Here is a 12788-nt window from a genome sequence, read left to right as displayed (position 1 = left end):
TGATGACTGTGGATCTTGAATTGAGATGTAATTTCCATTGGATGTTGTCATAGGGATTATTTGAAGATGATTGAAACCTTTGATTGACTCCCTGGGGGTTTTTAGGGTTTCCCAAATGTGATCCCTGATTTTGGTCCCTGATAGTTCAAAACCCTGATCTGAGGATTTGTCTGATCAATCTTTGTGTAGGAGATGTTATGAGCCAATGGATTAGGTCAAAATGATGCACTTGAGGTCTTGATATCATGTCCCAAGCCATTAGGTCAAATTCTGAGCAAAAGTCAGGAGTATGCTATCTTCAGTCAAAACCCTAATTCAGTCGATTCAGAGCCTTTGAGCTTGTTGAAATGAATCTCTGAGGACCAAATGTTGATTGTTGATGAAGATAGTTCTTTTGAGATGAAGGGAGAACAAAACCCTAATTGATTGTTACTTGTACTGATGAGTGATCTCTTGTTTAAATCCTGCTGAGTCACAAGTAACAAACACAGGCTATGCAATTTGTTAGAGATGCAAATGGTGCATATGCAAATGATATGAGGTGGTATCTTAGGTCAAAAATTGGGGTATGACAATCATCAATGAAGATCACTACAAACTGGTCCAGATATGGTTGAAAGATCCGATTCATGTAATCCATGAAAACTGCTGGAGCATTAGTTACACCAAAAGGCATAACTAAAAACTCGTAGTGACCATATCGAGTCCTGAATGCAGTCTTAGGTACATCTGAACTCTTCACTCGAATCTGATGGTATCCTGACCTAAGATCAATCTTCGAGAACACACTGGCTCCTTTCAACTGATCTAGGAGGTCATCAATCCGTGGCAGAGGATATTTGTTCTTTATGGTAACTTTGTTCAGCTGACGGTAATCAATGCACAGGCGCATACTTCCGTCCTTCTTCTTTACCAAAAGAACAGGAGCTCCCCATGGAGAAACACTGGGTTGGATAAAATGCTTAGCAAGAAGCTCTTCCAATTGGCGCTTCAGTTCTCTGAGTTCAATAGGAGACATCCTATATGGAGTGATGGAAACTGGGGTTGTTCCAGGAACAAGATCGATTGAGAATTCCGCTTCCCTTTCTGGAGGAAGAGAAGTGATATCCTCAGGAAATACATCAGGAAATTCGCACACCACCGGAATCTCCGACAATTCAACTCTCACAGAAGGTTCTTTGGAAAGAACCAAAAGAAAGGATCTTTCTTGAGAAAAGAGATAATTAACCGTGCTGATTGTACCTTCTATCAACTTGGTAATTGCATCATCGGAAGAAGTCTCTTCAGCAGGAATGAATATGGCCTTCTCTTTGCAACCAATGTACACCGAGTTAAGAGACAACCAATCCATCCCTAGAATGACATCAAGCTTCTTGAGGGGTAAGCAAATTAGATCAATCGGGAAGTCACGACCATTAAAAGACACTGAACAATCTTTACAAATTAGTCGAGCTTCCACAGTATCATCCGTTGCCGAAGAAATAATCATGGGTTCAGGTAACGGAATAACCTCCAAACCAAGTCGGTAGACGCACTCGGTGGAGATAAAAGAATGAGTGGCTCCACAATCAACTAAAACACATAAAGGTTGATTGTTAACATAACACGTACCCGCAATGAGATTATGGTTTCCCTTAGCCTTCCTCGAATCCAAAGTGTAAACTCGACCGGTAGTCTTCCCAGAAGCTCTCCTCTTGGGGCAGAATCTGGATATGTGACCTGGCTCGCCACACTCGTAACAAGTCACTAAAGAGTTGGGGCACTCCCCAGTGTGCTTCCTATTACACTTGCGACAATAAGGCGGTTGATCTGATTGGTCACCATAAACCTGCTTCTTCTTTGATGGATGGTTACGGGGCCTCAAATGTTGAGTAGATCTCCCTTGCTCCCTAAAATTAGCCTTGTTCTGGTTCCTCTCTTCTTGAACCCTCTTCAAGCTGTTTTCGGCAACATAGCATTGCCTCAAACATTCAGCATAAGTGGTGAACTCTCTTTGAGAAACACTATGAGCAATGTCGGCCCTCAAACCCATCATGAATTGATCAATCTTCCATAGTTCATCTGGAGCATAAACAGCCTGTCTGGAGTAGTCTGCCAAGTCCTCGAACTTCTCCGCATATTCTGAAACAGACATGTCACCTTGCTTGAAGTTCTGGAATTCTCTTTCCTTCTGAGTCCTCACACTATTAGGGAAATACTTCTCCAAGAATGCCACTTTGAAGTGTTGCCAATCCTTAGGAATCTCTTGAGTGGTGAAATAAGTGGATGTAGTGTTCCACCACCTAAGAGCTGGTCCCTTCATCTTCTGAGTAGTAAAGATCACATTCTCTTCTTCAGTACACTGAATAGCTTGAAACACCCTCTCCATACCCGCTAACCAATCATGAGCCAAGAGTGAATCAAGTCCGCCAACAAACTCTGGGAGATCCATCCTGAAGAAGGCACGAAAATCAGGTCCAACTGCAGCTTGAGGAACGGGAACTTGAGCAGGAGGTTGTTGTCCCTGCATGCCTTGCATCATTTGAGCCATCATCTGGTTCTGCTGCATCATCTGCTGCATCATCTGTTGCCAAGGCACGCCTGCACCTCCAGCTTCTTGCTCGGGCTCCACATGCCTAGTTTTGGGCCTTCTGGGACCTCTGCGTTGCTCAGCCATCTCCCTGTCTGTCCTACGCATGGAATCAAGTTGATCAGGCTCAATACCATAAATAAGACATAAGGAATCCTACTGATTATACACATATGAGTCAGAATTGTACTGCATTATGATGCGTCCTAGCAAAGTCGAGGATCGACCTGCTCTGATACCAACTGTAACACCTCACACATATTTGTCTAGAATAATATGCATAAAGTATTATAAATGGTTCATAAGACGACAAATTCATAATGTTTTGCAGCGGAACGTAGAAGTGTACGAATACAAAAGCCGAATGTATCATGGCCAAAATACAAGTACATCATAATAGTACATGTCCAAAACACATAAACTAGCAAGCACGATAAGAACTAAAAGAAACATCCAAGCATCGCCAAGAGATCTAATCCATCTTTCCCTTACCGCGATCTTGTCTCGAACCACCTGAAAAAAAATATAATTGGAATGGGATGAGATTACTAAATCTCAGTGAGTCCGCCTATCCTACTAGTCCACTCGGATCTAAAGGGAACATACTACAAATGAACGAATCCACCATTGATTCGGGGTTAATCTTACTTCCGGTACAAATACGGAGCAAATAATCAATTCATCCGCCATTGGATGAATAATGCAAATGTACAATTATATAAGAAACCAAGTATGCAAAACCCGCATCCATATAAGGGGAATCCAGAAACGCGTTAATGCCTCGACTAGGTTATAAAAACACACCCTCGATGAATCACGCCCATGCCTATTGTCAAGAGACTTGTACAAGCACACCGCAAGATGATTAGACGGGTTCGCACAAGCCTAAATGGCCGCGAGATGACCTTAGCCTAATTGGCGTCATTGTCCCGTTAACCATCTTCACGCACATGTGTTAACGCCGAGTACAATACGCCATCTTGATACATGGGTCCATCGGGCGAAAGCCTAGTGATGTAGCCTACATGGCACCACTAGAGATGGCTTACCTGTCATGTGTAGGCCTACTTGGCCGCACAACGCCACCATACCGAGCACGCAAGTGTGTTAACGCCAAGTGGGAAAATGCCTCAAGACTCTCACAAGCACACTGCAACGATAGCTCAGGTGTGAGCCCAAGATCACATGATCGGGGCTGTCCCATTGATCACAAAGCTCGGGACATAACGCAACCTAGCCCCCGGCCCGTTTCGATTCAAGCATACACACATATCAATCGCCAATCATACAGGCACACAATCCCAATTGTTTAACCGAAACAACGGGCATCAACAATATATTCATGTCTCATCACAATATAGCATTCACATGTAAACATAATGTAGCAATTAAGTGCAATGAGATTAATTCATTCTAATCATGCATAATTCACATATTAAAATTACCACATCCATGATCATATATGACATTAGCATGTTTGAATACCAATTAAACAAGTCTCACGTGACTAAGGAGACATTCGGTTCCCTTTACGGAACGAAACTGTTCTCAGGGGAAATAGCGACATTCAATTTCACTCGACGCGACACACTAAGTGGGGTTCAAATATAATTAAATCTAGCATTCAGGTTTGGGGACCAATTTTATTAGAAAGTACACGTCGCTAGCTTTCCAACGATATAAAGTTTGCGCGAAACGGACTTACGACGCAAAAGTTACGAATTTCCGAAGTTTGCTGATTTTTTTCCCTCTGCGCCCAGGGTAACCGATTACCCAAACTCAGTAACCGATTACTGGCACTAAAAACAGTCCAAAATTGCATTTTTAACAGAGTAATCGGTTACCCAAAGACCCGTAACCGAATACCCTGTAGCAGAATCAATTTTCTGCGTTTTAGAAGCTCTAAACCAGTCCCAAACATCCCATGGTTGATCCCCTACACTTATAAAACAGTCCCAACGAAATTGCATCATACAAATACATTTAAGAACATCAGCATGCAAGGATTATAGCAGAACAACATAGTTAGCATCATTGATTCATGATTTGCTCACAATCCCTAAACCCCAATTGAATCCCCACATGCAAAACCCCATGGTTGCTAACTAGGGACTCACCTTAGAGTTGGAGAAGATGATGATGACAGAGCTGAAAGCAAGATGATGATGACAAGAGCAAGATTGGGACAGAACTGGTTGCATGCAAGGATGAAGCTTGGACTGAGTTTTGGGACTCTTCTTCCTCTTCCTCTCTTTCCACACTTCTCTCCCTTTTCTTCTCTAACCAAAAATTCTGGTTTTTTTAGACAGAAAGAAGATGAGCAACCAAACATGCCCCATTTCTATTTAAGGGTGAAATTACTAATATGCCCCTCTTATTGCTACTAATAGGTTAAGCTAGTCCCATAAACCAATTAGTAGAAATATATATACCATATTTATCCACCTTATTTCATACTAATCATATTAGCAAATATAAAGATTGAATAAATATAATATCGGGTATTACAATATTTATTAATTTTCAACAAATAATATTAATAATAATTTTTTTTTATAATAATAAAAATCAGATTTTTTTTAAAAAACATTTTAATGTTTGTGGCGTGTTTTCCATGTCACTGATTTGTGACATGTAAGACACGTCGCAACTTCCAAAATTAATTTTAAAATTAGCAACGTGTTTTACATGTCACAAATCAGTGACATAGAAAACACGCCACAACTTTTCTTCGTGTACTGTGCCATCTGCTTTTTGCAGACCTTGTCTGTCCCAGTTGCAGATGGAGGCTTGGTAATTGTGCAAGTTTAGCGACGTGAATGCCATGTCACAAATTTGTGACGTGATAAACACAACACAAAAAGTTCCCACGCACTCCCAGGCGACGTATATGACCATGTCGCTAATTTCACGTTCTGACGTGATATTCCATGTTGTGTCATGGATTCCACGTCGCTACAGACGTGATTTTTTGTAGTGTAAGAAATAATTTACTGTTGATACAATTATTTTTATAAACGGTAATAAATTATAAGTATTTTTATAAACGGGAAAAAGTCAACTGTTGATAAAATTATTTTTATAAAACGGGAATAAGTTACAAATATTTTTATAAACGGGAAAAAGTCAACTGTTGATACAATTATTTTTATAATCGGAAAAAGTCTACTGTTGGTACAGTAATTTTTTAAACGGGAATAAGTTACAAATTTTTTTATAAGTCGGGAAAAATCAACTCTTGATATAATTGTTTTTATAAGCGAGACTAAGTTACAATTATTTTTATAAACGAGAAAAAGTTAACTGATGATACAATTATTTTTATAAACGAAAATAAGTTACAAATATTTTTATAAATGGACAAACGGAGGGGTGGCAAAACGGACCGTTTGCTCCGCCCCGCCTTAAACCTGCCAAAAAACAAGCGGGCGTACAAGCCCGCCAAGTGAAATGGGCATAAAAATCATGTTCGCTCCGCCAAGATGACGAACGGCGGATTTTCCCGTCTATTTTTTCATTTTATTAAATAAATTACATACTTTTTTTATTTTTTCAATTAAATTTTTCATTTATTTTTTAAAACAACTTTTTATAAAAACATCTTTTTTAACAAATTTTACTTAAAAAATATTACATATATTTACAAATAAATGTATAAAATAAAACCATCAAGAATTGAAATTACTAGAATTAACTAAAAAATGGTGAACTTAATTACTAGAATTAACTAAAAAATGGCGAACTTATGGCGAGACGGACATAGGCGAGACAGGTTTTGACGGGCGGCGGGCTTTGACAGGGCGAGCTTTGGCGGGCGGCAAGTTTTGGGGTGGACTTTGTTCGCCACCCCTACACACTGGTTATAAAATCTTGCCTCCGCCCTGCAAAACCATGAGTGTAGAGTGTGGAGGACACACACGCATTGCACCTTTTATGAATGAGAAAAAATCAATTGTTAATACAATTATATCTCTATGTGAAATGTATTATACCAAATACTCATATATATTCTTTAACATAATTCATATGTATATCCTAACAACAACTACAACCTAATAAATTAAATTAATATTTATATGACAATCATCATTAAGATATTTTTTCTTAATTCATATGTATTTATATATTTTAATAATAATTATATAATATTTATTTAATATTTATATCGGCATTGCGCGACCCGTGCGAACGCACGGGTCCTTACTAGTTTAAATTAAACAAGTATATGCCATAAACTTTTTTTGTTTACTAAATTTAACAGCAATAATACTATTATAGATATGCTTTCATTTGTATGATAACTTATAAGTTATTGATAAACTGAGATACAAAGATACCACGCCTCAGACACGCAAAAGGAATTGACAACAAGAGATCGAACACTTTATTATTACATTAATTGGAAGATAACATGTATTAAGAAGAAGACACCAACAAAACCAGCAAGGACAGTGATGAAGTCTCAGTTGTAATTGGGATTTGCCAAAACATAACCCTCAATGGCTTTGAAAAGAGCATCACTCTTAGCTTTTCCTTCCTCAACTTCCTTTTCAATAGGCTTAGCATCTGCTTTGGTGTGATATTTAACAATCATCTTTCCAACAGATCCTCCATTTGGACCTTCAACCAATTTAGCCTCAAATGATATCTTCTCAACAATGTCCGAAATACCGAATCCTCCAACTATACTGTATTTATATTCAAACTTTGCATCATCAATGGCTTCAATTTTATGCAACACATACAAGGTTTGTCCTCCTTCAACGAAAGTGATTTTCTTGACAGTGCCTGGACCACCATTTCCTTCAACGATTTCAACGGTCTTGATTGAATCAACAACCTTTGGAACGATGACATCAGCATCATGCACCACAGCTTTGAATAGCTTGGCAGGAGCGACGGTGGAAGTGGTATCATTCTCATATGTGAAAACACCCATAATGCTTATTGATTTGAAGTTGTAAAGAGGAGTTTGAGAAGAAGAAGAAGAAGATAGTATGTATGTATGTATGTTGGTGTGTGTGAGTTATGAGCATCGGATAGCTTTGTATTTATAGGCACTCTGCCTTCTTTGCCGACCTTATTTTATGACCCGGCTGTTGGTGTCAATTTGTTGACTCTCTGTCACAAACATGACAATTTGTTGGCCCATTGATATTCTTTTTCTATTCAAACCATTATCTATATACTTTTCTTTTATCAACATTCATGCTGCTACATAAATTGGTATAATAAATAATGTAGTTCATACACGTCGCATTCAAATTCAATGAAGTTCGACGGATCAAGTTCAACAATTGTGTACTGTTTGTTTACAAATGTTATGAATTTGTTATTTTAGAAAAAAGCCAAATGTAATTAAATAAAAAGAGCACAAGAAGTGATACGTATAAATGCATGCCGTGTAATGTGGACTAAAACTAATGATGCCCTTCTAGAAAAAGACTTTTTATTTTTTATAATTTAAGATTTAATATGTTTTTTTTTTTAAGTTTATGTTCTTTTCTTTTCGATAAAGATGAATTATGATATATTTAAGATTTAGATGGTTCACATTCAATTATGTTTGTGTTAGTCTGAATTTTCGACGTCCTCAACGTGTGAAAGGAAAGTTTAGAGAAAATTTTAGTAAAATTTAAAAGTTTGGAACAACATTTTGACATGGTCCTTTCAACTCAAGAATTCGAAGCCTCGAGTGTATGATGGAAGTTGGGACTTAGTTTGACTCTCAAGATTATTTATTCAAGATTTCGACGTCAATAACTCATCCAAGATTTCGACATCAGAAGTTAGCACAAGATTTCTACAACAGCAGTTGGCGCGAAAAATAGCAAATAACTGTCTTTTGGTTTTATCCAAAGGAACACATGGAAGCCGATTCGAAGGGAAAAGGATGTAGCAAACATGTGTCGACTTTTAGGAAGAAAGTCGTTGCAGGCAGTTACTCTTATATTAGTATAAATAGGAGTTCTAGTGTTAGGGTTCAGGGTGTCAAATTCATTACAAAAACTCACATACTCAAAGTACCCAAGCGAAGAAGTGAGAAACGAGTTACTTGAGTGAAATGCATGATTTTGAACACTACTTTCTTTATATTTAAGCAAAATCCTTTTACTTCCCCTTTTCTCTTTAAAACAATTTCTTTACATCCACTGCATTACTTTTACCAACAATTCGACTACGTTGAAATTCCTTATTTTATGCAACTTTACATTTAAAGTCTTCATAGGAATTAGAGTAGTTTTCTATTTCACACTAAACATTCAAATAAATTTACAAGAGTTTATGCACATATGTCCTAAGATTAACTAGCCGATCTTGGAAATAACGCTTTTAAAGACTAGTGCTTGTTTGCTAAAATTCATAGTAAACAAATTGGGCACGCCCAGTATGACCCTTTTGTGCTAAACTTTCTAAAAAAATTCTGCCATTGCATGTTCTTTTGAAACTCCATGCATAAAATGTTCTCAACATATGTGTATGCATGCGTTTAAGAAGTGCAAAATCTCTACCTAAAATGACACGTCCAACTATGGATAACCCTACTTCTAACCCACAGAACAATTCTCAAAATACAGTGGATCACCGGTCAGATCATCGATTGGAGATGCAGTCATTTTAACCCCTATTGGAACAATTGCTCTTGCAACGTCGATAACAACAGTATCGTCGACGCCATCACAAGGAGTGATACCCCCACCACAACCAGAAAATCTTCCTTTTAACCCTCTGTTTGTAGCGCAACACCTCACACCTCGGGCACTCGTTCAAATTTTCAAACTCTTTCCTATATTAGATGCAATCATTACGACAATCATGTATTTTGATATATTGGATTTCTTGAAAACATCGACTCCAATATCACGAATGATGTCATCTAGAATATAAGTCATACATATCATCTTCAACTATTTTATAAAAAGGTCTCTTTTTTGTCCCTTCACCATGCCATACTCATTTTGTGTAATTTTGAATAATTTCATCACAACCACAATGATTGAATATAACATCCCTTGGATGTTTTCTCATATTATAGCAATTCATACAAGGTCACCAAAAAATCTTATTGCTGTTATGAAGTTTTTTCTGGGAAATCAAGAAATTGTAATAATCATTTCTCATACTCGCTACTTAATCTATTTGCTTTCATCCAACTACGATCCATAATCAAATAAAGCTTCTGAAAATAAAATTTAAAAAAATATAAAAATATAGCTTCTCAATAACAACAACAACAACAATAACATAATGCGTAGAGAACAAGAACAACAGTAATGGAGAACAACAAGAACAACAGTATTGGAGAACAACAAGAACATACCACAGAGCTTCTTGGAGAAGAAGTGTTCTTTCGTTGGCTAAGCTCCTTGGAGAAGAAGTGTTTTTTCGTTGGCTAAGCTCCTGAAGAAGTGTTCTTTCGTTAAGGATCAAAAATTGAATTAAATGGACCAGAGTATCAAAATTAAAAGAAAATTTATCTCGGTTAAACTTTAAAACTGAGGTAGATTGTCGACGTCATATATATATATATATATATATATATATATATATATATATATATATATATATATATATATATATATATATATATATATATATATATATATATATATATATATATATATATATATATATAAAATGTGCCTTTTCGGTTGCCAAAAGAATAAAAAAATTAAGGAGTATTTATCTTAGTTTTAAAAAAAATGAGGTAACATATCCGACATAAAATCTAGAAAACATAATGGCACCTTTTTGGTTCCATATATAACATTAAATATTAGGAGTTGAGATTTATAAATATTATTAGAGGTAATAGTTTTATTAATATATTTATGTCGGATTTATAAATATTAGAGTTAACAGCTTTATTAATATTTTTAAATAAAATAATTCGCTCCGTTCGCATGCACCTGCGGTTTTATTTTGTACGTTGTGAAAGTTTCGTCATGAAAAACGTTATTTGTTGTAGTGCAAGTATTTTGGGAAAAACAATTAAATTTTTTAAATATGACATTTATTTTGGGACGGATAGAATATTTTTTTTTGTAAAGTTTGACTAATGGTCATAAACTTTTTTAGTTATTAAATTTAACAACAAAACTATTATAGATATGAAAAATGCTATTTATACACTCAAAATATACACTACACTGTATTTAGAGTGTATATTAAAAAATGCTATTTGGATTAAAGAAGACTGATATAAAAAGGGTTTGATGAACCAACTTAATCACTTAATTAATCAAATTTATTTTATTACTAAAAATTATTTCTATTATGTGCGTGCTTATTAACCAACTTCACTACTACATTAACCAATATTTTACACTTTATTAATTAACTTTGTTTTACTACTAAAAATAAAAATTTATTTTTAATATTTGAGTTGTTATTAACCAAACGATAAATTATATTAACCAACTTTATACACTCAATTAATCAATTTTGTGTTACCAGTAAATTAGATGTAGATGTATAATATGGTGTATGAATAGAATGCTTAGGTATATATGTTTTCATTTGTATTATAAGTTATTGATAACGTGAGATAGAAAGATAACAAACCTCAAATTTGATAATCAAAAGCAACAAACAAGACATTAGAATACTTTATTACATTGGAAGATAACTTGTATTAACAAGACACCAACAAAGCTAGATAGCAAGGACAGTGATGATATGATATAGCATCATGATCATCAATTGTAATTAGGATTGGCCAAAACGTAACCTTCAATGGCCTTGAAAAGAGCATCACTCTTAGCCTTGCCTTCTTCAACTACCTTTTCAATGGGCTTAGCATCTCCTTTGGTATGATATTTAACACTCATCTTCCCAACAGATCCTCCATTTGGACCTTCAAACAATTTTGCCTCAAATGATATATTTTCAACTATGTCCGATATACCGAATCCTCCGACTATACTGTAATTATATTCAAATTTTGCATCATCAATAGCTTCAATTTTGTGCAACACATACAAGGTTTGTCCTCCTTCAACGAAAGTGATCTTCTTGACGGTTCCAGGGCCACCATTTCCTTCAATGATTTCAACAGTTTGGATTGAATCAACAACCTTTGGAACGATGACATCAGCGTCATGCACTACAGCTTTGAAGAGCTTGGCAGGAGGCACGGTAGAAGTGGTATCATTCTCATATGTGAAAACACCCATACTTATTGGTTTGGTAATATGATAATGAATTTGTAAAGAGGAGTTTGAGAAGAAGATAGTATGTATGTATGTATGTTGGTGTGTTTGTGTGACTTATTAGCATTGGATGCTTTTGTATTTATAGGCACTGCCTTATCTGCCGACCTCAATTTATACCGCGGCTGCTAGTGTGAGTTTGTTGACTGTTATTTTATTATTTTAAGAGAACGTTTTCTTCGCTAAACTTTATCCTCAGCTAAATATAATATGTACTATCAGTTTCAAGGTTAAATATGTTTTTAATCCCTATAAAATTACTAAAAATGGTTTTTAGTCCCTATAAAAAAAATATTGACTTTTAGTCTCTATAAAATTACTTTTGCCCTTAGTTTTAGTCCTTGTAGAGGGACATAAAGTGAGTGCAAAAGTAATTTTATAGGGACTAAAAGTCAATATATTTTTTATAGGGACTAAAAGTCAAAGTTGAGATATTTATAGGGACCAAAAATATATTTAACCCTATATTTTATTATTCCTTCTTTTCCTTTTTGTCATACCCTAATTTTTGACCCCCCTGAGATGACATATCTTCAGGATTTTCATCAGGTCAAAACTAGTGCCCAAAGCAGTCACTTCTTCATCTGGCATTTAATCAAGGATATTCAAAGACAAGAAAACTCAGGCAAAGGATCAATCAATAGAGGGATTAGTCTCTAATACAATCATAAGACTCAAAAGCCTCATTATTACACCTATGATTGATTAAGACACCCAGTCATCTAAGCACAGGATTACTCAGATCAACAGACTAGGGTTTGGAGCCTATCAAGGACTAAAATCAGGGATCACTTTTGGGAAACCCTAAAAAGCCCCAGGGAACCATTCAAAGACATCAATCATCTTCAAATAACTCATATGACAAGATCCACTGGACATTACACCTCAGTTCAAAGTCTACAGTCATCATTGTCCTCTGGTCGACAATTAGGGTTTTTGACCTAATTCACCAAGATAGTTGACTTTTAATCAGGGCATGAATCCAAAACTCAAGACATGATTCAAGA

General features: G+C 35.9%; 3 protein-coding genes across 3 annotated transcripts; all 3 read right to left on the bottom strand.

The window, feature by feature from the left end:
- Window positions 1-1611: 1611 nt before the first annotated feature.
- LOC131634182 (uncharacterized) lies at window positions 1612-2656 on the bottom strand (the record flags this gene model as incomplete). Its single annotated transcript, XM_058904837.1, has 2 exons — window positions 2109-2656; window positions 1612-2003 (listed from the first exon to the last, which is right to left on the bottom strand). Coding segments are annotated over exons 1-2 (940 nt in total), but the record flags the coding sequence as incomplete, so codon positions are not given.
- Window positions 2657-6836: 4180 nt separating this feature from the next.
- On the bottom strand, window positions 6837-7603 carry LOC131634180 (ABA-responsive protein ABR18-like). Its single transcript, XM_058904834.1, has one exon. The coding sequence runs from the start codon at window positions 7506-7508 to the stop codon at window positions 7032-7034; it is 477 nt and encodes a 158-aa protein (XP_058760817.1). The 5' UTR covers window positions 7509-7603; the 3' UTR covers window positions 6837-7031.
- A 3473-nt stretch (window positions 7604-11076) lies between these two features.
- On the bottom strand, window positions 11077-11820 carry LOC131634181 (ABA-responsive protein ABR18-like). Its single transcript, XM_058904835.1, has one exon. The coding sequence runs from the start codon at window positions 11743-11745 to the stop codon at window positions 11269-11271; it is 477 nt and encodes a 158-aa protein (XP_058760818.1). The 5' UTR covers window positions 11746-11820; the 3' UTR covers window positions 11077-11268.
- Window positions 11821-12788: the final 968 nt, after the last annotated feature.

This window comes from Vicia villosa, unplaced genomic scaffold, assembly GCF_029867415.1.
Source record: "Vicia villosa cultivar HV-30 ecotype Madison, WI unplaced genomic scaffold, Vvil1.0 ctg.001248F_1_1_2_unsc, whole genome shotgun sequence".
Lineage (NCBI taxonomy): Eukaryota > Viridiplantae > Streptophyta > Magnoliopsida > Fabales > Fabaceae > Vicia > Vicia villosa.
The sequence above is the reverse complement of the archived record's forward strand: the minus strand, read 5'-3'. Positions and strand labels throughout refer to the sequence as shown.